General features: G+C 40.9%; 1 protein-coding gene across 3 annotated transcripts in view; it reads right to left on the minus strand.

Annotated features, from left to right (window-relative positions):
• Positions 1 to 1,780: 1,780 nt before the first annotated feature.
• NOX3 (NADPH oxidase 3) overlaps positions 1,781 to 25,588 on the minus strand; it is a 35,057-nt gene continuing 11,249 nt past the window's right edge. For all 3 annotated transcript variants that reach the window (XM_083496506.1, XM_083496507.1, XM_083496505.1), the window contains 9 exons: positions 23,213 to 23,358; positions 22,338 to 22,519; positions 21,611 to 21,740; positions 13,805 to 13,897; positions 12,940 to 13,193; positions 8,714 to 8,876; positions 6,368 to 6,514; positions 4,983 to 5,107; positions 1,781 to 3,428 (listed from right to left, as the gene is read on the minus strand). In XM_083496506.1, the coding sequence (XP_083352632.1) occupies positions 3,302 to 3,428; positions 4,983 to 5,107; positions 6,368 to 6,514; positions 8,714 to 8,876; positions 12,940 to 13,193; positions 13,805 to 13,897; positions 21,611 to 21,740; positions 22,338 to 22,519; positions 23,213 to 23,358 (1,367 nt within the window). In that variant the 3' untranslated portion in view covers positions 1,781 to 3,301. The remainder of the gene's footprint in view (positions 3,429 to 4,982; positions 5,108 to 6,367; positions 6,515 to 8,713; positions 8,877 to 12,939; positions 13,194 to 13,804; positions 13,898 to 21,610; positions 21,741 to 22,337; positions 22,520 to 23,212; positions 23,359 to 25,588) is intronic.

The raw sequence follows: 25,588 nt of genomic DNA on the forward strand, positions 1-25,588 counted from the left end.
AGGTGGTGCGACCTCAGCTTCTAAGGCCCAGCCCAGGCCCAGTTTGCCGCCCCATGGCTCTAGAAAGGGGCAGAAGCTCAAGGGAGCCTCTGAGAATTTTGTGCCCATGGTCACCACCCTTCTGCCCCCCTCAAGACTACACTACGCCACTGCAACTCAGGCTTCAAGAACAAGGTCTATGTGATGTTTATTTCAGTTCTGCAGTTTTGCTAAAGCTTCACATATCCAAAAAGCAAATTCATTTCTGTTTGTTATTTTGTTTTGCCCTTCATTCCACCTCACTCCAGGCACAGCTGCAATATGCACTCCTAAAGTTGTAGTCAATGGGTAAAATAGCACTTCTCCCAGCAGGGTTCTATACATCCTCATCCTATTATCCATTTCTGATTTCAGCCGCATCCATAATAAAGTGATCTTCATTCAGTGTAAATACAGTTTCATTCTAGTCTAACAAGCCTCGCCAATCTTTCCTCCCCCCCTCCTTCCTTCCCCCGCCCTTTCATTCTAAGTCACTCACCCTGATACCAGGGAAATTCACCTCTCACAGTGATAACACTTCTGCTACTCAGTCAACTGCAGCAAGGACTCAAAATGCGTCTTCTGTAGCATACCACATTGATTTGCAAAAGCGAGAATAAATCAAAGCAGTGAAAAGATGCCACATTGAGCTAGAAGCAAAAACATTACATCTTGTTGCAGGAGGCTGCCCTAAGTATAGGTTGTGGGGAATGAGAGCACGGTACTTCAGACACTACGCTTGTTGCTTCCTATATAGGCTCCATTAAAAGAACCACTCTGGATCTGTCGGAAATTACCGCTTCTTTCTTCAACAGAGTAGCAGCTGATCCTTGTTTCCGCACAGCACTCCTCTTCACAAAAGCTTGATGTTTCTTTCTCTATGAAATTTATATTTTTAATGTGTCAAGTTTCTCTGAGGTTCAGTACAACACTGAGGCGAAGGGAAGCCTCCAGGCAAACCACCATGGAGATTCATTCATCACTTACTCTGTGGCTCCTGCCAATGCCCCACATTAATCATTTCATACAGAGGGGAAAGAAGAAGAAAAACCACATCTTTTAAAACTATTTGGAAATAAAGATATACAGCCTTAAACTCAATCCTAGTACAACTGCGCCTTTTATAGCAAGCTTTCCATACAAATTTGGTCCCCAAACAGAAGATTATAAACTATAACTGTAGCGTTCAGTAATATGCAGGGTTTCTTGCTCTGTATACTCTCACTGGGTTTTTGTGTTTTTTTTAGTGTTTTACCACTGCCTTGTACGTGCATGTATGTATAATGTTGTCATTTGTCTTGTTCATCTGGTGACACACATGGGATGTTTTGCACTTCAGGTTTTATTGCGTGGATCAGTAAATGCATTATCTGATCCCCTTGATCCGTATTTTACACCTCAGTACAACCGCAATGCCTTTCTTTTGTTTACTGTTGAACAAATCTACTGCTATTTATGTGCTAATTCTTTGGAGTTTTTATGGATTCTCCCCTCCCCCACACTTTTTGGAAACTTCACCATGAAGTATGTAAGTGTCAGGTTTCAAATACATATTCTTAATGCTTTATCAATGACCAGAGTAAAGAAAAACAGCACTTACAGGGAGAGGAGGGAAGTAGCAAAGCACCTGAGTAGGAAAAGTGTTATGATCTCAGCTGGAATCTAAAAACAGATGGAGTTGAATCAGGTAGAGAGAAAAAGGGGAAGCAGAACAGTCTGAAAGCATAGAAAGTCTGGATTTAGGGGCACTTCCAGAAATCTGGATTTAGGGGCACTTCCAGACTGTTACTATTTTCAGGTGGGATTCAATCACATACCAAGCACATTCAGGTTGTGTAATTAAAGTAGATTTGGAGCTCTTGTGTAGGGTTGCCATACGTCTGGGGAAACCCGGACATGTCCTCTTTTTGAGCGCCAACATACCCATCTGGGCAGATTTTTACAGTTTAAAGGAAATGTCCGGTTTGGGGAGGAGGGTTGGGGGCTCAGGCATTTCAGGCGCCCACACACCTCTTTCCCAGCTCAGGCTTGCACTGGCTCAAGCTGTCCTCTTTTTTGCTCTTCAAGATATGGCAACTCTATCTTGTGTGACAAGCTTGCTCCCCTCTTCATGTGTTATGTCTTTGTAGATTATGAGCCTGAAGAGAAGGACCTGAAACCGATTTCTGTAAAAAGTGCTGAGAGCCTTTTTGGCTAAAGGGCAGGATATAAATGCTGTAAAGAAATACATAACAAGGGGGGGGGGTGCAGGGAAGCCTTGAACAATACATTTTCATTGTTAAAGATCAAACAAGGTTCAGACAAACTTAGACCCAGTACTCCTTAATAATTCCGAGCTTGCAAGCTTTGTGTTCCACGTTATAAAGATTTGTAACTGATTCAGTTTATGAGATTGTGTATCTGTGACCAAGAAGGCTATATCACTCTACAGAAGACCTTACAGGTATAGATAGGTCTGGTTCTTTTGTTCCTATAAAAACTGCACAATAGTAACACATGTTGTATCTTCACTACCACACAAACCCGATTCTCATTTGGACCACCAAATGGAGTACAATTGTTGCTGTTGTTATTATTGTTGTGCTGTGACTGGATGGTGGGACTGGAGAAATGAGGTTCTGCCCATCACTTTTTTATTCTAAGCATGATCTAAATGTATTAGCATTTATATGTATTATTATTATTGTTGTTGCTGTTGTTTATTGATTTATATAACGCTTATATGCAAAAATGGCTTCTAAGTGGTTTACAGCTATAAAATCAGTTATAAAATTTAAACATAATTAAAATACACAATGATAATTCCACCAGAGCATTTAAACATCCCTAATGAAAATATACAATAAAACAAGCCAGTTAAAAAGCACAACAACTGAAGCAGTTAAAAAAAATCAAGTTCAGAGGAACGCTTGCCTAAACAGGTACTTCTGGGACCTTTCATATTTCAGCAGGGAGGGCATTTTACAACACTCGTTCTGCCACTGAAATACCCCACCTCTAGGTTACCATAAGCTGATAGAAAAACAGCCAAGTCCCATTTGCTAATCCTAATGCTCATAGAGGAGAGGGGAAGATTGTTTTTCAGGTGACCTGTTTGCTTAGCACTTGTCTAACTCAGAATACATGGGACTACTGAGCTGGTGAGAACTTCCCTCCACTACTGTGCTGTTGTTTTTAAAGCAGCAAACTCACTCTAAGGAATCTCAGGTTGCAATTTAAGGACAAAGTAAATTCCTCTACTAAACACAGAATGCCAAATGCTCTGTTTCAAAAGGTCTAGATTCTAGAAACTTTCTTTGTTGTAGTAAAACTGAACACCTCTTGGATCAGCAGATGAATACCAGCTGCACTTCTTCCGAAGGGTTTGAGACAGAGATTTAGGTCCGCAGAAGAAAACACCAATGTTATTGCTGCCAAGAAAAGCAAGATACCCAGATTAATATCAGAAGGAAAGAAGGGGGGGGGATAATAATATGTAATGCCAACTTTATTACAGAGCATGGGAAATATGTTTCCAGCTTCATGACCATTATTTGGGGGATGCTGTCAGAACACCGAATGGCAAGATTAAGTTTGCACTGCCCTGGAACTTTTTTTGTCTGTTTCTGAAAGTGACCCTTTGAAAAGGGTCATAGGGCTAAACATGCATCAAACATTTTATAGGGAAAAAATCCTTTAAAGCATGAACTATATGGACTTGAAAGCAAAGACTTTATATTCTGTCATGTTTGTGTATCACAGCTGATTTCATGTGGCCTCCCAAGTCAATGGTTAGGCATCTCTGGATTAGGTAGTCCACTGGATAGATTCCATTTGAATTCTTACTTGGAAGTAAGCTTCACTTGTCCCAGGAGTGCTTATAGCTGAGTAATCATATATAGGATTGCCATGCAGGTTTTTCTTATTTAAAAAGACATTCTTATTGGTCAACTGGCAGGTAAATAGTGGGCACTGCTAAACAGGGACTGATGGGTCTGTCAATTTCAATTTATAGTTCTTCCAGTCTTACATTCACTTCTCCACATTTCCACAACAGCTTGAAATTAAAGAAAACATTTTCATGAAAATTCACCATCATTTTAGTGTGAATTTCTCCTAATATTGTATTGCTTGTATATATACACATGTTTGTATATAATTCTGCCTAATATACACATTTTTGCAAAGCAATCTGCCCTAAGATAATTCACTTTTCACATGTTACTTTCATTAGTATACACATATTCATGCACACTGTATAAATTACTTGGAGAACTAGATTGCAAATTTCAAATGATGGCTGCATTTTGGTATACACACTGTTTCAGATCACATAGATTCACCTTTAAATGCAAACTGAATCGAATTTCTCCCACACCCCTACTGCTGTTAAGAAACCACAAAATATTTTTGTTTATGTCCTTTTTCTGGGTGATGAAGACAAAATAAGCTGCAATGACTGCTTCAGAGGCTACTGGGAACAAATAAGCCTTTTCTAAGCTTTTCTTAGCAAAACTCTGGAGTTCAACTTAGACCTTTCAAGCTGAGATGAACTAATAACATAAGAGCATTGTCTTTACATCCACAGCCAATTATGTTGGGGAACAAACACATCCTTGACATCGTAAGAAAAAGGCCTCACTGTTTATCTCTTTAATAACCATTTTCAAGGGAAATTAGTGTTACTTTGTCCTTTGTGCTGAACAATAATTGGATTGTGTCTTTCAATTATAGCTGGACAAATGCCAAGATATTTTAATACTTCAAATATTAGATTCTCCTGTCCAAAAATTAGATTTTATTGGCATTGTCTATCCAAGATTTCTTCATCTAAAGTTTTATTACACATAAAGATGCTTTCAGCACAAGAACTCAGCTCAAATTATTATTGAAAGTGTTATTGATAAAGTGGTACAATTTTTCTTCCCTACCTAGCTCACTGGGGAAAATGCAGTATAATGACATTACTTGCTAATTTGCCTTACCTAGGATGATTTTCTGCTATATGTTTGAATTCTGTGTCCCAGTTTGGTCGTCCATAGAAGGTCTTTTGTTTCAAACCAGTAATTACATCCACCTTTTCATCATAATGTAAGGCAATATGAGTAGCCTGTATTGTTGAGAACCAAAAGGTAATTATTTGAGAACCAGCAAGTTTAACATCACCTTCAAGTAAAAAAGGAAAGACTAGAATCCTAAAATATGGAGGAACAGACTAAAGAGGCACTCAAAAGTCTAGATCAGGGATGCCCTCCAAATGACCACTGACCATGTTGGCTGGGCTGGTGGGATTTCTATTCCAAGTTCATATTCTCAGTCAGTAGAGCATGATACTCTTAATCTCAGGGTCATGGGTCATGGGTTCGATCCCCACATTGGGCAAAAGATTCCTGCATTGCAGGGAGTTGGACTATACATGACCCTTGTGGTCCCAACTCTACAATTCATAAGACATCTTCATTAGTTATGACCGTGGTATTGTTGCTCTAAATGTTAACATTCTGTGGATGTTTCTGAAATCGGCATCCATAGTGGACCTGCCCAATCTCATGAGTGGCATGTGGTGCTGGCATGCAGACTTCCCACATTAGCAAGCAGATTCACATGGGTAGCTAAGCTACAAATATCATGCAGCATCTGCTCAAGGTCAGCAAGAGATAATGGAATTCTGTAGCTATGCCTCCCTTCCCTCTTCTCTTTCCTCATCTCCCAGCTGCATACTCATACCCCTTAAGCCTTGCTTCCAACCTTGCATTCCTATCTTGATTATCACAGTGGCATCAATTTGTGTAGCAGACTGCACAGTAGGCAGGAATACTTGCCCTGGTCATCAAACTCCTGAAAGATAACCCCAAATTATGTATAGGTAGAAGATAACCCCAAATCTGTCCCCAGTGCCTTCCTGTTTCTCCATCAGTTAACCAAAATAGTTAGTAGAGATGAATGTACAAGTTGTGGGGGAAATTGTGAAGTGCCATAAAGAGAAATTTAGTGGACAGGGTGGCACTGCCATAAGGGGTTGGGAGCAGGCAGAGTCACGGGGAAAAGGAAAGCTGGAAGGAGGGAGAGGAAAGTATAAGAGAAGAACTAAAGAGAAGAGGGCTTGGGGAGCAGTTGCAGATCTGGCTGCCAATCTGCCGGGGCTTGGATGCTCCTGCATCTGCAGAGAACCTGGCATCAAGTGGTGTACCTGGGACTACCGTGGTAAATATAGTTGGAATGAATACTTTCAAAAGACAAATGTTACAACTATTCACTCTAAGGAAGCTACGCTTTATGTGATTAGGCATTCATTTGATTACTGTTCCTTAGGCTGCAGTCCTGGAAAAGCAAGATTCAGTAACTCAGTCCCATAAGATTTCATTTATACCTGACTTTCATCCCAGCCAGTAAGAAATATGTGATAGCTTAGAAAATGGGCTTTCCCTTTCTCAGCCATTTGTGCTTCCAGCAAGCACAGGAGATCAGCAAACCACTCAAAGGCAGATGGATCTCGGCAAATCCAATAGAAATAAACCTGTCAAGGGAAAGTAAAACAATTCAACAAAGTGCAAGCTTTCATCGGGCGTCCTATATGGCTCTTAAATTATTTATTTGGAGATAAGTAGCTAATCTTATAGCTGGCTACTGTGCTCAGGTGTAAATTTATACTTGATTTTCTATCCAGCATTGACGATGTAGAGTTTTTAAACATACTCCAGCAGTCATTCATATACAGTTTAAACGGATTTTTGAAAATCATAGCCACTGCCTCTAAGGCACTGAGATGTAGACATTCTTAATGCTCCATCTAAACTGCTTCCAGTAATATGACAGCACAAGGGACTTGGGCCAGGGAGATTTGGTTCAAATATCTGACAAGCCAGGATGCTCTGGCAACTAATATAAGAATTTGGCAAGTTTTGGCAATCAATATAAGAATAGTAACCAACATTTCTATAGCACTTCTTAAGTGTTCAAAGCACTTCACATCCTTTACCTCAGTAATTCTTACAACAACCCACTGAGGTAGATCTTTATTTTTATCCATATTGCAGATGGCTGAGAAGAGTGGCTTAACTAAGTCCACCCAGCAGCGTAGCGTGGGTTGTCAGCACCCGGGGCAAGGCAAGTAATTTGCGCCCCCTAACCCATGGATTTGCGCCCCCTAACCCTACAAATCTATGCCTATGAATGATGGTCCCTCTCTCTCTCTCTTTCTCATATTCCAATTGATTCCCATTTCCGCCGATCGATCCCCGAAGCTCTCACCCAGCGAAATTCGTGCGTAATTACGCTTCACCATCCCTAATCCTGCCGCTTCCACCAGGAAATCATGACGGTGCGTTTCTCCTCTCCAGACTTTCCCCGGCCCTTTGCCGGCCGGTGCAGCCCTTTTGGCTACGAGCTCCCCTCCTTCTCTGCCCGCTTCAGACCCCACCTCCCCGTCCAGCCTCCCTACCTCCTGAAAAAAGGCGTCGGTGCCGAGCAGGACACCCCCGCGGCCATTGGAGAGAGGCGGGGCCGAGGGAGGCAAGCCAATGGGCGAGGCGGGGGTAGGTGGCCACGGGGGCGGGCGCTGCCGCAGTCCTCGGGTGGGCAAGGTAGGAGCAGGCGGAGGCTGGCCGGCCGCTCTGACAATAGGGGCGGGCCGAGGGCACAACGGGGCTGGGCCCTCTGGACTCGCGCCCCCCCCAGATGTTGCGCCCGGTGCGGCCGGCACCCCTGGCACCCCCCACGCTACGCCACTGAGTCCACCTAATGAGTCACACCTGAAGTAACATTTAAACTAGGAGCTTCCTGGACTACATCTCACACACTTAGCCGCTACATTGCACCTCTTTTTAGACTTAATTTTCATAATGAGTTCATGTACAATTACTATCAGTTTTCTGTTGGTAAAATGGGAGTTTCAGGGACACACCTCACAGCATTTTTACAAGGGCCAGACACGTCCCCTCAACGCATTACCTTGTTTGTGGAATACATGCGGAACTGGAAAAAAGTGGGGAGGAATGGAAATGAATTAATAATTCACCTCAACCCCTATCACTAGCAGGGCACCAGCACTTTGGCATCATGAATGCCAACTGACACAGTTAAACAACAACAATCCAGCCACTAGATATTACTAAATGCAGGCTATACAACCATATTTCAGGAATCAAATAAAGCTAATTCCCACCCCAGTGGGGGAATGATTAACATGAAAATAGGATATGGGTTATATCACCAAACTGACCAATATAGTGTACGTCAGAGAAGGAAGATAATGCAACAGGGTCAGCACAAAATGAAGTCTGTTTACTAGGCTATGAAGTTCAAGTCATAATCAATACATATGTTCTATTGGGTGAAATATAGTCCAGACTTCTAGAATATCTAGAATCATATTAACATATTTATGCAGAGTTCAAGGCCCCATCTGCGCTATACGTTTAAAGCAGCATCACACCACAGTCATGGCTTCTCCCAAAGAATCTTAATACTGTGGGCCATTTAGCTAAGTGTTGAACAAAGGTAAGAATAAGCAGCTACAGATAGGATTTGCCTAGGAAAAAGCCAGGCAGCTTTGCCTCCCTTACACAGAATGCCACAAGTTAATAGAATTGGGACATTAGCTGGAAGGCAAGTGACTAGTACAACCATGATGGTTATTTACTGAAATGATCCCCCAAATGAGCAAGTGATGCAAAGCATATTTGCAAATGAAATATCTAACCACAATACTGATTACCTTTTCCAGTCTCAGTCCCGTGCTGAGATTACAGCACTTATACCAAATCGATTTCAGAATGGAAGCAAAAGGAGTGACTCCTATTCCTGCTGCAATGCAGACACTAATTTGATACTGAAACGCATCTGTTGCTGCTGCTCCAAAGGGCCCATCCACAGCTAGTCTGTAACAAGAAACACTCAGCTAAAATTAGAAGTCTGCCACTGTTCAGAGTTTTCTTTTTGTTGATCTAAGTTTATGTGGATTTTATTTTTTCTAATACAGTGGTACCTTGGTTCTCAAATGCCTTGGTATTCAAAAGTCTTGGTTCTCAAATGCCGAAAAACCAGAAGAAGTGTTCCAGTTTCCGAACGTTTTTCGGAAGCTGAATATCCGATGCGACTGTCGGCTATTGTTTCCAGGTCACCTGCACCAATCAGAAGCTGCGCCTTGGTTTTTGAATATTTCGGAAGTCTATTTCGGACTTCTGGAACGGATTAAGTTGGGCGCTTTTGTTTTTGCTATTTATTTTGTGTTTTTGTTTTTGAGGTTTTTTGGTTAATTTGTTTTTGTGACTGTGTGGAACCCAGTTCAGCTACTGATTGATTGATTGTGTGACTGTGGAAATGAATAAAAAAAAACCCTATCTAAACAATGACTATCATCAGTGCAGGTAAGAAAAAAAAGTTTATTTTAATTTTTATCATTTACAATACTGTCTTATTTATTTTATAGTCCAGTACATTGATTATTGCTTTCATTTTGTGGATCAATGGTCTCGTTAGATAGCAAAATTCATGTTAAATTGCTGTTTTGGGGGTTGTTTTTAAAAGTCTGGAATGAATTAGTCCATTTTGCATTACTTTCTATGGGAAAACGAGCCTTGGTTTTGGAACACTTTGGTTTTGGAACAGACTTCTGGAATGGATTAAGTTTGAGAACCAAGGTACCACTGTACCCGTTATTTTAATATATGGATTACTAACTGTCATGCGTAAATGGAAGAACGGTGGATATAATTTTTAATAAATACATAAATAAAATATGTTAAAGGACAAAATAGAATCGTTCCAAAATGATGACTTGGTTATATTTGTTACAAGAAGAAGGGCATAGTTTTCCATGAGTGCTGCTTTGCTATCAAAGAAATGATTTAGCAGAAGAGAGCAGGAGGGCTATGTGCATAAGGGCTTTGGCCATTTTATTTAAGCATGCAATTGCAATTTTAAGGATTCCGGCAATCTGATTAGTGACTTAATTGCATGGCCAAATTTAGTGAGAGTATTTGCATATTTAATTATGATTTAAGAAAAAAAGCATCCTGCTTTAAAAGTCTTATTTTCCATAGTGTGCAAATCAAGGCACAGAGGAACTGATTTAATTTTGGAATGTTTTTAATCAGTTTGAAAACTTCTTGCTATGCGGTGAAGGAATGAAAAATGTGAGGGTGGGGATAGAGTTAGATATATTAGCATGTAATTCATAAATATATGAAAATGTCTGCATTAAAAGGAGAATTCAGAGCAAAACGAGCTTGCCACCAATTCAAGAAGGGAGATTCCTTCTTCCCTTACACTGCTTCTCAGTCCTCCTGGCTAGAGAAGTCTTTTTCCTACGGAGCCACTTGCTCTTGAATGCACATGACTGGTTCCCGACCGTCCATTGTTCTTTCTTAAATGCCATGCTTAAAATCATCTAACATCTTTTCTACTTTGAGGATATTTTGAAGACCTAATCCCTGATTCATTGGATAAAAAGTGGTTTAGTGACATAAACTCAGAAGACTTAAAATTCAGGATTTGGATTTAATATATAGGGTTTATATTTTAATCCTCTCTGAGGCAATCTGGTTAAAAAGAAGAAGTTAAGGATAGCTAATCATACACAGGAAGCTGCTTTATACTATCTTAGACTATTTGCTCAGCTACCCCAGCATTGTCTCATCCAAGGCTGGAGAACAGCAGGCCTTGCCATTTTCCAGGCCCTCTTCCTAAGCTTAACTCCTTCCCAATCCACACACACTCTAGTCCAGGCTTCCTCAACCTTGGCCCTCCAGATGTTTTTAGCCTACAACTCCCATGATCCCTAGCTAGCAGGACCAGTGGTCAGGGATGATGGGAATTGTAGTCTCAAAACATCTGGAGGGCCGAGGTTGAGGAAGCCAGCTCTAGTCTCAGGCTACAGCCCCAATGGCCCTATTTTGTGCCCTCTTCAAGAGCTTTTTGCCGTTGAAATGCTTCCCTGAACTATAATTAGGCCTCTCGCTAGCCTGAAAGGATGACAGAGAGATTTGGGTGTGGGGAGGGGAATACAACACTATGTCAAAACCTCTGATGTTTACTGTACAAGGGTAAGAGTCATGCCTGTTGCTCCACCTAAATTTGCTCTGACCCCACCCACTACATGCATGTGGCCCCCAGGAACAGGGATGGTGGGGGAATTTGATTCATTATGCGTTTAATGCCAAATCTATCAGCCTCACACTTTCCGAAACAAAATGCAAACAGCCAGCTGGCCTTTGGAATTCTCACTTATCCAAATTTTGCAGATCTCCAACCCATCAATGCATGTATTAGGGAAAAGTCTGCATAAAAATGAAGATATCTATGAAAATAACATACAAAAACACATTATATTAGGTGGGGATTGTTGGCAAGAATGGGTCCATTAGTCAAAACTGCATGGAAAAATGTGTTTATTATGAGATATTCATGCTAAAATGCTAAGGGATTTCCTGCAGGTTGCTGCAGAAATGCAGAGAGCTGAATTTAAGATTGGAACATGGAGAAATACATAATTATATGTCCACTAAACAGGGTGAGACATAAATAAAAGAGAGAAAACAAAAAAGAGAAACCATTTCTAACTTTCAATAAAGAAGTCTGTGGTTTTTTATTTTTTGTTGTTGTTTTTTAAATGGAAAAACGAGAAATCGAGAGAACCAAAATTGGCTGATCCTTCCACCCTACACAGGAGGCTTTCCATGAGGGAAGGAGGCCTGAAGAAGGATCCCCACGCCAATCCAATCTGACTGGCAGCAGCTCTTTAGGGTCTCAGGAGGAGGTAATCTTTGCCTCCACCTTTTACCTGATACCTTTAACAAGAGATGTCCAAGGCCTCCTTGCAAACCTTGTTCTCTGAGCTCCAGTCCCTTTTCTACACTGGAACCTGGTTATTTCCTATCAGGGGTCCTTAGGCACCTTTAACTTTCTCTAGACTGCACCTCAGTTCAGAAGGTATCCCTGACTGGTGGGGGTTTTATGAATCGTGATATCGTGTCAGGTCGCATGACATGTGCCAACTTTTAGGAAGCTGCAAGCAGACGGGAAGAAGATAGATTTGTGAACAACTTCCTGAGAACAAAATGCCAGCATCCAGCTCCCGCTGCAAAGATTGCCTTGTCCCAGATACCCTGTTAAGTTGCTGGTACTATTTTATAATGATTAGGAAGGATGAAGAAAGTTTATGGCAAAGCTGGGGGGGGGGGAATAGCAAGTATGCTAACAAGCAAATAAGAACTGGCTATAGAGCCAGAGTAGATTCAAAAAGTTTTACTTCCAATCCGGGGGTAATTTATTTTTATCTCTTTTATCCTTTGGTTATTTATAGGCATTGCAGCAAAAACAAACATTTCTGATTTTTAGTTAAAACATCTATCCTCTCCCTTCCCATGCAGCATAGTGGTAAGCATACATAGTTACTCAGAAGTAAATGCTATGGAGTTCAATGGACTTACTCCCAGTATTTGAATTACAGGGGAAGGAGGCATTGTCTTTGTGTTACTGTTTTTAGAAAACTATGGAGGGACATGATTTTGCTAAAATTGGGTGGTAGGATCTGTGGATTTCATTAAGCCCCCTGCTCCCCCCCCCCAAACCTGTCCCTTCCCTTATAATTGAAACACTTTATGAACCTTACAGTTGCAGACTTAAACGGTTGCTTAGCTTTCCTACTGAAAACCATGGAATGTCAAAGTGCTTACTTTTGGCTGGATCATGGGCATATCAAATAATATTCAATATCTTTTCCAAGTAGCATGATTTAAGCAGTCCTCCTGAAGGAAAACATTAATATATGGGGTTTTTTCCCCTCCTGCCAGTGAGACTTCGAGTATGCTGTGTTTTACTACATCTATAATTATAATTTATACTCTGTTTCGATATGGGGGGGGGGAGGAAACCCTTCACAAATTGTTAGTTAATCAAAACAAAATGACAAGTATGCAACACTGCAGTTAGTTATCAAACCTTGGCAGCTTCCAGGGCTCCTGAAAGGTTTTCTCCTCTGCTCCAAAGGCGCTGAAAAGGGCTTCTGTCCAATCCCCGACTGACCGTATGTGTACACTGAAAAAGTCATCTTCTGGGGCTGAAGTGAGAGTGAATGGGTGCCATTCCATCTGTGAGATAGCGGGGCACTGGAGAAAGATATACTGACCAGCCTCCATCTTAAAGCCACGTTTTTTCATATGAAGCTCCAGAACTCCAGAGGAATGAGACACCACCTAAGCCACAGTCAAATGACAATCAGCATGCAATATATCTAGGAACTCAAGGAGCTTTCTTATACCAAGTCTATTGGTCCATCTAGTTCAGTATTGTGTACACTGACCAGGAGTGGCTCTTTCCAGGGTTTCAGGCAAGGAACTCATGGAACTCACACAGCCCAATCTAGAGATGTTGGGGATTGAACCTGCATGCAAAGCAGAGGCTCTACCACTGAATGGCAACCCCAAAATAGTCCTGTGCATCAACAAGGAATGTAAAAATAGATGTGACTCAGCTGATTTTCAATGGGCAAATATTAGCTACCATTTGCACCTGGTTGCATGACTTTTTGCTGGCCACAGCGCCTCCATATTTTTCACGTGGTGATGCTGTTGCATACCTTGCAGTTCAATTTCAGACTTGCCGTTGCAGGAAAACTTTTTCTTAACAGTATTATGAAAGCAAGGCAATATTGAAATGCTCATGTATATGGTAATGAAAACGAAGCCACGAACAGAATGTGCAATACACCAACAAAATATTGAATACAGAACTTTCTACCGATGAAGCAATATAACCATACATTTTTATTTTAATACAGATAATAAAGCTGATACGACATACACACCTTTGTAACGACAACCTCTTGCTGAAACCTCCAGAGCCTAATAATTCTTTCACAGATGTACAATATCACAGGGCATAAGACCCACTTCCAAGCCTGTTGGGGATCATATAAAGAGAAGTTTTGATGCATATATAAGCTTTAAATTTCTGATGGAAACCACTGCAGGCACTATGTTATTTCAGTCCATCTCCACCTTGCCTTCAAAGAAGATGCTAAGGTGGGCAATATACCCCAAATTCCTAAGCAAAGAGGAGGAGTGCTTGCCAAACATTCCACCACCCCACTGACTGAGAAGAGAACGCAGGTTTCCATCTTTTCCACAGGGATTGGAAACTTATGGCCCATGGAGCTGTCAAGGGCTTTAAATACTAATAGTAACTCCTTGAATTTAACCCACTAATGAAACGGAAGCCAGTGCAGCTCTCTGAGCAGGGTGTGTAATATGCTGACAGGGTGTCACTCCTGTCAGTAATTGTGCTGCATCTTCCTGACCTAACCAAGGAAAGTGCAAAGAAAGCCCTACTTAGAATGTGTTACAAGAATGCAATAAGGCCATGGGTGGAGCTATGGTCTAAACCACTGAGCCTCTTGGGCTTGCCAACCAGACGGTCAACAGTTCAAATCCCCACGATGGAGTGAGCTCCCGTTACTCTGTCCCAGCTCCTGCCAACCTAGCAGTTCGAAAGCACGCCAGTGCAAGTAGATAAATAGGTATTGCTGTGGCTGGAAGGTAAATGGTGTTTCCGTGTGCTCTGGTTTTCGTCGCGGTGTTCCGTTACGCCAGAAGTGGTTTAGTCCTGCTGGCCACATCACCCAGAAAGCTGTCTGTGGACAAACACCAGCACCCTCGGCCTAAAAGCAAGATGAGCACCACAACCCCATAGTCGCCTTTGACTGAACTTAACCATCCAGGGGTCCTTTACCTTTACCTTTATCTTACAATAATTCAATATTAAAGTAAGTAATGCCTGGACTACAGTAGGGAAACTGCGAGAAATGGAATTCCCTACCTGTTCATTGTTCAGAGTCCTGAACTAGAAAAAACAATGGGAGGCCTTTCCAAGCTTTTGGAGGGGGTGGGCTGTAGAGGGCCCATGGTGTCAGTGGTGGGCTCTGCCAGGGCATAGGGCTTCTTGCACCTGCCTAAGCATGATGGTTGCTGATGCAAGCCACCCTCAGCTATTCAGGACATGGATCCTGTTTGGCTCAGAGTGCATAAATGCATGCTCCATGAAATTGTTGCTTCTCTTTTTCTGACACAGGCTCTCAAGATTGGATTCTTGAACCTTTAAGAAACGAGAACCAATTTCCACTCCCTGATTCTGCTGTACAATTAGCAAAGTTTTCTAGTATGATGCATTGGCCAGAAATTGACCCAAAAAGTTCAGTTATGCTGAAATGACCTATTTTTATTAAATTGATTGGGCTGTTTTATTGTCAATAATTACACTTAGCAGATCTATGACATCAAGTTGCTTAGACCTCAAGATATTATAGCTGATAATTGCACTTCATGGTCATATATACTGATCATCCTATTGATCAAATGTACTTAGCTGACCATATATATTAACTGGTCATTCTGTTCAGCTTGAGCTACAACAGCTTTAGATAATTAGATATAATGGAAGATGCAGGATTTTTTTAGACATGCAAGCATTCATTCTCCCGTTTTAGTTTTAGTATCGGAAAAACAGCTTACAATGGCTTATTTTAGTCAGCAGAGGATATGCAAAATGGATGTGCTTTCATTTATTGACTTTGAAACTCAATTATACCAAAGTACTTAGATTTAAGTTTCTCTTTAATTAATACTTTATATATTAATAAAACCAAGAATAACAGTATGCAATAGGGAGAAACACGGGGCAGTTGCCCTAGTCTGTATCCAATGCTGAACAAAACTAGATCATGTAGCTGTTTGCAAATACTATTGTTTAATCTTTGTCCTTTTAATTCAGCAAATTCACACATTACCATCACATTTCAGATTTCTTTAAAACTCTCATTATTAAAGGAGCTGATTTATATTCCCACATCATCAATGCACTGGGTGCAAATGAATGGAAAGATGCTAGTTCCAATTCATAATAATTAAAATAATCATTATAAAGCCCACAATTGGGCAATATGTATTGTTATCAGAACCAGCCAAAGTGATGCAGAATAGTTGTCTATAAAATTCTTGAACCCTTTGACACTGCAGGTTTTCCACATTTTTCATTACCCTCCTCCCCAGTTTTCCAGAGTATGGTACCATCACAGAACTGGTTGTAATGATTTCTGTTGAAATTTAACACTGATGACATTGAGGCAAAAAAATACACTTGTTTGTATCCACAGGGGATGTTTTCACTAGCAGAAAGAGGCACCTGATTTTCAGTCATTTCCCCCTGACCTACTCAAGTCTCATTTGCCTTATTCCACCCCATTCCAATGGGTTCCTCAAACATCAAAGGCCATGGTTTGGGGGTGGGGGTCACTTACAAATCGATAGCAGAACCTGAAAAAACAAGTGTCCCAGTTTATGGAATGATACGCTTTTTTCAACCAGCACAAAGCCGTCTGAAATGACTTGACTTGGGGAAGAACTGTGTGGTGGGAGCTGCCCTGTCCTCCTGGCCTGGACATTTTTATCAGCTGTGCTCCTAAATCTGATCTGGGGTATTGGATGTTCCCAGGGAGGAGCCAGAACTGCTACTGACTTTGCAACTTAGCAGTCATACTTGAGGACAGGAAGTTAAAGATGCAAAAAGGAGGTCATTTATGGCCCACAACTCTCTCTAGCCTCATTGCATGGTGATGCTTTCACTTAGGGGGCAATGTAAATGGCAACTATAGCCTTGCCCTCTTGTCTTGAATGAATTGCCTTTTTAGTTGCAGTCTTCGAGACTAACAAATTTATAATGGGTTAAGCTTAAAAGGACTCTAATCCATAACATTGGGCCATATGAAACTTGTGGGTCTTTAAGATGCCACAAGACTCTTCACTAATTTTCCTGTGACAACTCGGCTACCCTCTGGAACATTAGCTTTATTTTTATTTTATATAATGAAATTTATATACCACTTGATTGCAAATAGAACAGCTAGGTGGTTTAGAAAAAAACCCCCAAATAATCACATTGTCAATAAAAGATAAAGTTAAAAAAGATAAGGTATTTTAAATAAAAATACTATCTTTAAATAAAAGATAAAGTTAAAAAGATAAAGTATTTTAAGCAATCCAAAATATAATTAAAACCAACAGTTAAACTAAAAACAGATTAAAACACATGTCAACTTCTACATGTCTGGATAGGTTTGCCTAAAGTGTTTTTTAGCAGGCATCAAAAAGTGTACAGCAAAGTTACCTGCTTGATATCAAGAGACAGGGAATTCCAAATTGTGGGTGAAGCCATACTAAATTATTGATTTCTTACAAGTGCAAAACAAATATTAAGTGATACCTGTAGGAGTGCCAGTTCTGCAGTTCAGGGTGGTCAAATGGGCATATATGAGGTAAGATTATCTGAGTACCACAAGCTTAATGCTTGCACCAGGGAGTCTAAGGTGGCACCACAAGATCAAAGTCACCCCATTGCATCAACATTCTTCACCATAATAGGGTTGCTGCTCAGGCTATAACTCATCTCAGCAGAAGTACTGGAGGTAAAATATTGCTCTGGCTTAAGAAACTGCAGTGGTGCAAGTCACCGATGAAAAGTAAATCATTGGCCTAATTACTAGCTACAGAAAAGCGAAAATCAAGCGTCTTTCTTCTTTTTGTTTGTATTGCACAGACAGAAAAACCCTGCTGAGGAATTTTTAAACTATTTGATATCCTCCCTGAGAATTCAGCCAAGGCTTTCAAATATGCTCCTTTGATCCTTTCGCAAGCAGCTGTAGAAAATGCTATCTTTAAAGTGTTCTTTTTGTTGGAAATGAATAGTCTTTGATGACTTGTTGAGTGGCCAAAGCTTCTTTCCTTGTATTCAGGACACTTGCCTGGTGCCAAGGTGACAAATTCATTAGTCCTGACATTAAATGATATTGGACAGGCTGATGATGGAAGCTGAGGATACAGGCTTGAGTACTCTAAAGGTAGATCACCATCACTTGGAGGTGAACCTGGTCAAATCTATGAAGTGTGTTTCTTTTATATATGTTCTAAACAACTAATAACAGTTTAACTAACATATGAATTCTTTAAAGAGATGATTGACTTCATTCCTTGGCAAGCTTGCTGAATTCTCCATTTGTGACACTTTTGAGACCCACTTTAGACCTAATGTTGATGGCCTTTTTACTGTCCTGGAAACAGGCATTTCCATTTCAATACTACTGTATTATTATTATTATTATTATTATTATTATTATTATTATTATTATTCCCTGCCCATCTGGCTGGATTTCCCCAGCCACTCTGGATGGCTTTAAGTGATACTGTTTAAGCGATACAGTAGTGCCTCGCAAGACGAAATTAATTCGTTCTACGAGTTTTTTCGTCTTGCGAATTTTTCGTCTTGGGAAGCACGGTTTCCCATAGGAATGCATGTATTAACAGTTTTAAGAAAAAGGAAACAAACTTGCAAGACATTTTTGTCTTGCGAAGCAAGCCCATAGGGAAATTCGTCTTGCAAAGCAACTCAAAAAACGAAAAACTCTTTCGTCTTCCGAGTTTTTCGTCTTGCGAGGCATTCGTCTTGCCAGGTACCACTGTACTGTTCATATAGGCTTTGATTTACACCTTTGTGTGATTTGATCAGTGTTGACCAGTTATTCTCATGTGCTCAGAGAGATTAATAAAGTTGAATCTCAAAGTCCTCCAGGAGATATTCTCCCAGTTTGCTTGTGGGTGGCTTAGTGGTGGCGTTGTAAATCAGAAGAGTTGGGTTTTGTTTTTTTAAAACAATGACCTGGTGACAGTCAACCAAACATCCTTACCCAGCGCTGCCATGGCACAGGCACAAGAAACAAATCTTGAAACTCCTTAAGGAGTAAGATAGATGGCTGTAACATTCATTGCTTATTTAACGTTCACAAAGACTTCTTTGTGGATGTCTACATTGGGAATGTGGTAAGGAAAGCTTCCTTCTTGGACATCCTAATATCTATTGAGTTCCACTCAGAGGAAATCTTCCAGGAAGCAGTGAATGATCTGTAAAACTAAGTGGTATGTGCCAACATTGTGTTTTCCCAACTTCAATGTGTTTGTCATCTGTTTCATAGACCAAATCATCTTAATCTGGTATGACTTTGAGATTCAAGATCCATCAGCATTCAAAACTATGCAACAGAGACTGGTCCTCCAGCCTCAGTCTGCCCTCAACCTTGCCTATCTTCTTACTTACTATCAGTCCAGAGCACTGCCTGTCAGCTTCCTCCTTCTTAGACTCAGTGTTGCACAACTCAGAGGAGGATGCTCACAAAAGTAGAATTAGTCGGCATTGCAAGTCATTTGCTCTGGCTCCACCTACCCTTGGTCACCTTGAGTTCCACCCTATTGGTCCCAATGGGCCTCAGCCACCACTGAAAGCACAATGAAGCATCAGCTATGAAACTAGGGAGATCTGTCGATCTATTAATCTATCTACAACACAGAAAGCTGCTTTATGCTGAGTCAGAGCATTGGTCCCTTTAGCCCAATACTGTCTACAATGACTAAGCAGCTCTCCAGAATTCCAAGCAGGGGTCTCTCCCAGTCATACCTGGAGATGCTGGAGGTTACCCCTGGGACTTTAACCATGTAGAGCAGGTGCCCTACCACTGTCACAGTCCTTCCCCAATCTTGAGTACATTCCTTTGGGTGTGCAGGGAAGGAGACGTGCCTCACTGATGTTATGCTCATTAGTTTCAGTGCACGGTATTGCAAGACAATGGCTGTCTTTATTCACAGTATTTATTTCTATGGAGACACTAAGTTTTTTGAGATACATTAATATGCATGCAGGGTAGTAGCAAATAATAGTTTTATGTGGGAACCAATCTAGGTCAGTCATTACAATCCTTCTAAGTTATTGATGTATTCCCCCCCCCCCCCATTGTATTTTAACATAGTAATTTTATTCCTGCTTTCTTTCTGCCCAATCCTAATCTTTTGTGAATAGTAGCCTAAAAATATCTTAATAAATGTTAGATTTTTGTCACTCAAGCATGTGACAAGCATACACAAGATGGTTACTTAATTACCCCCTGTGGATTTGCAGTCTTTGGAGGGTTTGTTTTTGAACAAGATTTCAAACTCTTAGACAGCTTACTTTTGTTTTCTCATTTTGTTTTGTTTTTTTAATGCCTTGACATAAAATATTGTTCTTTGCACTGGGTGGTCAGACTGGCAACCTTATTCTAATCAGAGAATTATAGGCACAATATGACACATAATGAAATCATCTAACAGCTTGGAAGGCATTATTGGCAAAGACGGTCAAGCAAATTAATTGGGATTTTTAAACAGGTGCCACTGCAATTCATTTTATACAGGAGGCACTCTTGTTTTTCTACAACCTTGTAAACAGAGCAACACTCTTGGGGCTCTTCCAGATGTGTTTTGTGTAGCCCTATAGCTGACTTATTCTGAAATACCTTAAATAATTCCACAATATTTTCATTGTGTGTAAGGTGCTTTGTGCAGTTTCTCACTTTTATATGCGGCAAGGTGGTGGTAGTTTGAGCAATTTTTGTTTCATGACATTTCCTCATTTTTTCTGACAGGAGGCCTGTCAATGCAGTCTCTAAAACAATGGACAGCTCAGACTGACTCAGTAAACCAAGTACAGTGGTACCTCGGGTTACAGACGCTTCAGGTTACAGACGCTTCAGGTTACACACTCCGCTAACCCAGAAATAGTACCTCAGGTTAAGAACTTTGCTTCAGGATGAGAACAGAAATCGGGCTTCGGCGACGCGGCGGCAGTGGGAGGCCCCATTAGCTAAAGTGGTGCTTCAGGTTAAGAACAGTTTCAGGTTAAGAACAGACCTCCGGAACGAATTACAGTGGTGCCTCACAAGACGAAAAGAATCCGTTCTGTGATTATCTTCGTCTAGCGGTTTTTTCGTCTTGCGAAGCAAGCCCATTGACGGATTAGCGAATTAGCGCTATTAGCACTGTTGGCGGCTTTTAGCGGCTTATCAGCTTATCGGATCAGCTGATAAGCGGCTTAGCGGCTTAGAAAAAGGGGGGGGGGGACCCGCAGGAACTCGCAAGACATTTTCATCTTGCGAAGCAAGCCCATAGGAGATTCGTTTTGCGAAGCACCTCCAAAACGGAAAACCCTTTCATCTAGCGAGTTTTCCGTCTTGCGAGGCATTCATCTTGCGGGGCACCACTGTAAGGTCTTAACCCGAGGTACCACTGTAGTTCCTGCTGTCTATTCTCCTAATCTCCCACAGGGTCAGAATTATATCATATCACATGTTATATGCAAAACAACAACAACAACAAACACTGACAGGGGTATCAATAATGTGGACACATGCTCATAACTCCAACATTTATTGCTTGGTGGAATGAGGGCACAGAACATTTCTCAATCTGAACCAGGTTTTCCCAAACTTAGATTTCCAGCTCCTTTTGGACTACAGTTCCCATCATCCCTGACAACTGGCCCTGTTAGCTAGGGATGATGGGAGTTGTAGTCCAAAAACAGCTAGAGACCCAAGTTTGGAAAACCCAGATTCTGAACAATTCCCTCCTTGGAGTGGATTGGAAGAAGTGCAATCACTCTCTAAGAAACAGCAAAGTAACAATAACACTTTTTAAAAAATCTGAACAGCAGCACATCTGAAAGGGCCTAGAATGAGGCAAGAAGCAAGAGTCATTCTTACCACAGGGTCATTGCCAGAGAACTGTGGCAAAGGACATTGACCTGATGTTTCCCACTCCAAATAATGATCTTTGCAGTAAGTGACATTGTGCAGCAACAAACTCTGAGGGGTCTGGCCACGGATGAGCTGACTAAACAGAAAAAGAAAAGCGTTATAAAGCTAGAGCTGAATAAAAAAAATGGTCTTTGACATTCCCTTTTCACTTGCATTACCATCAAAAAGTCCCTCTGTGAATTAAAAATCTTGTGAGCCTTTCTTTCAGCACACATGGAATAACACAGTGGTGGTCAGCAGTGTCCATCACAATGGGGCAGTGCCAACAGTGGCATCTTTGCTGCTTATATGGACAATGAGGGCAGCAATGAGGTCAGGGCTGTTCAGGCACGCTAGCGCAGCCAGTCCAGTGCTCCCCCCAGCGAACCAGGCAGCCTCAGCTTCACTCTTGCCCTGCCTCATTCTGGGGTGGCAGTGTGGTACCCACTGTATCAGCCATTCCTGATGGCGGCAGGCTGGGGAAATTTGTGGGTAGGTTACAGCAGAAAGCAGGAGTGTTGGCCTCTCAGACTGTTTCTATGCTGCCCTCAAAGAAGTCCACTATCCATCTTGCATAAATTTATAATATGGTTGATGTGACTTTGGGCACAATCTGGTAGGAAAGCAACACACAAATGATGACTTCTGATGATGATGATGACATTGAGTCATATTGATGTATACTGATACTCACCCCATCCCATGGATAACTAAACCAATGAAGAAAACAACAAACAGGTGATGAGTATACCAGAAGACCTCATAGAAGGACCTTGTGATGATCTCTGTAGATGAAGTCATGATCAGAATTAATGACACAGTGATCAGGAGACCTGTCATTCCAGCAGTGGTTGTTAGTATTTCAGTTATTGTATTCTTTTTTGGGGGATGGGAAGAAAAATAATAAAGTGGTTTTATAGGACAAATGAATAAATGTTGTAGCTTCAGCATAAAAATAAACACATGAAAGATTTGGGGGGGTTTTAATCAGACATACTGGGTTGTTTCTAAGTATTACTCAGAGTAAACACACTGAAATTAATGGGCCTAAGTTAGTTATGTCTGTTATTTTTAATGGATAGAACTAGCATTGGATGCAACCTATTGGCACTGATAATTAAAACTTAGGTTTGTACTGGAAAGTGGTATAAATAATATTAGCTGCAATTTGTTTGCTTCTGTGAAAGGATTACAGCAAATGATATGATCGAAGAGGTAGCTGTTTTGCTACACTGGAGTCCTTCAGAGGGAATGAAATAGAGCAAAATTCAGTGAAACAGAAAGGTAAGAATGAAACCCATGCAGATTAATCTAGCTGTAACTTTCCAAAAGGCAGATGTTAGGCAATAATGAGTTATACACATGGTGCCACATTCTTCTTTCAAAATAAAGTGTGCTTGTGCAGACATCTGAAGACACTAAACATTTGAAGACTTTTTGCTTCTATTGCTTCTGGTGTGTGTGTGAGAGAGAGAGAGAGAGAGAGAGAGAGAGAGCGCGCACGCATTTTCAAGGCAGGGGAAACAGTCCAATGACAAACACCAGCCAATCCCCAAAATGCCAACTTACCATGTCATAGTTCCTGATTGGGTTCAAGTAGGATTCATTAGGGCTCTTGCCAATGCCTGACAGTTTACTGCTTAACTCTCCTGCTTGTTTTGACTGGCTAAGATGGTATCGCTCTATGTTGATCAAATGTGCAATGATGTGAATGGCTTTGAAAAGAAAGAGTTGTATAAAGTGAGGACCATAATATGAAATATTGGAAGCAAACAGATCCTTATTTCATGGATGAGTCATTGAGTAAACAATGGCTGGCTAAACATGTATTCCCAGAATAGAGCTGGGTAGCCTTGATGATGGTGATGACAAATATTTTTCCAACAATGGTCAGGTAATGAGTTATGTGCTTGAGAACATAGCTTGGTTTACCTTTTGCATTCCATTTCTCTCTCTCTCTCTCTCTCTCTCTCTCTCTCTCGTGTGTGTGTGTGAGAGAGAGAGAGAATGTCACAATATAAACCATGAAAGGTTGATATTATCCCTGAATACATATTTATACTATAAATCAATATAATACTGTTTCAGTTCATATGTGATACATAACGTTCAAACATGGGGTGGTTCAGCCTCTCTCACTTTTATCTTTTATCAGGGCCTGCAAGACAGAGCTGTTCCGCCAAGCCTTTGGCCAGGGCACAGCCTGACTCCCTCCTTTGGCAATCTAGCCAATGGTTGCCATCAATTTGATTTGAAGTAATTTTTTAATGAAATGATTTTAAAATGTTGTCTTATTTTATTGTTGTTAGCCGCCCTGAGCCCGGCTTCGGCTGGAGAGGGCGGGATATAAATAAAAATTTATTTTTATTTTTTAATATGATTATGATTATGATTATTATCTTCCCACTTTTTCTACAGCTCTCCTTATCATTTAAAACCTGTGAATGCATGCAGGGGCATGGTTTCATTCCCATAGGTTCAAAACACCAGAGTCGTCCTATTCACTTCTGTGGGATTGCAGAGGAACAAGCACACAACATTGTCTTTCCCACTTCTGTGAATGAGGCTGCCCTTGTAGGCAACGTGCTGTTCAATTTACATTGAAGCCTTTTTGTGTGGAAGATGCATAGACCCCCACTTTTTTGCACTGTGGAGAAATGTGTGTGTTTGCCCATTGTAGTGTATAGAGCACCTCTTACATTCAAAACATGCCCATCACACGTCAGCAGCTATGGAAGAGCAGGCCATAAATGCAAGTCTATGATCATACATAAGTAGTTCATATGTGCTATTATTACTTTGTTGCACGCTAGTCTATAATTTTCCATCTATCTCATTGCTGGATTGTTTTATGGAGAGGGGGTTAGTAAATGAGCTGCAATTACAGGTCATTATCCATCAGTTCAGCATGTAGAAAAGGAGCCAAACAAGAGAGATGTCTTGATACATTTGGCTAATCTGTGTTTGTTCTCAGCGAAGCATATACAGCTCTCATTGAACTGGTGCACATACTTATTCAAGAGAGTAAAAGCCACTTCTCTGTCTTTCTGCATGCCTGTCTGGGATAATAGTTGCACTGAAGTTAGTCACCTTTTAATTAAGTACTTAAGCATACCCATTACAATCAGTTTCCTAACTTGTATTATATGGATTCTATTCTATTCATCGAAATGTTAAAACAGTACAATTTAAAATAAAACAAAAACATATTTTTAAACAGTTTAAAACTATCTAAAACATTTAGAAGCATCTCTTACACTCAGATTTATTAATTTCACAGTTACCGTGCTCAGAATTTAACAGCCATGTCTTAACCTGCATAGATTGACAATGCCTCCCATTATTTACACCTCTCCTATACTGTGATCGCCACCATCCTGTAAATTATTCCTAGTCCATTCATCGTTTCCATGTCTTATCATAAATGCATACATACATAGTTAGATAAAATCCCTGTTCCATTCCTCCCAAGGCAGAGGCCCTAAGCAGTATCTGTGGACAAGAAATGTGTGTAAAAACTAGGGGGGAATCCCAACCTCTCAACAACAATGTTTCCCATGCATCACATAACCAGCTCTGTCTAAAGCAGCCTTTCTCAACCTGTGGGTCCTCAGATGTTGTTGAACTACAACTCCCATCACCCCTAGCTAGCAAGGCCAGAGCTCAGGGATGATGAGAGTTGTAGTCCAACAACATCTGGGGACCCAAAGGTTGAGAACCGCTGGTCTAAAGGGAGCCCCATCTACATGTATAGGGTTTGCCTCCATAGGAATGAGAAACACGGCTGGGTAGTTTCCCCATCTTTGTGGAAGAAGCCCAAAAGTAGCACTTTTCAGACCCAGTCAATCATGTATGAGCTGGGAGGAAAATCTCTCTCCTGAAGCTGCTATTTGTATTGGGAGGAAATCTCCCTTTGGTGGACTTTTTAATGCACCTTTAGTTTGA

Source organism: Podarcis liolepis, assembly GCF_965112155.1.
Source record: "Podarcis liolepis genome assembly, chromosome: 3".
NCBI lineage: Eukaryota > Metazoa > Chordata > Lepidosauria > Squamata > Lacertidae > Podarcis > Podarcis liolepis.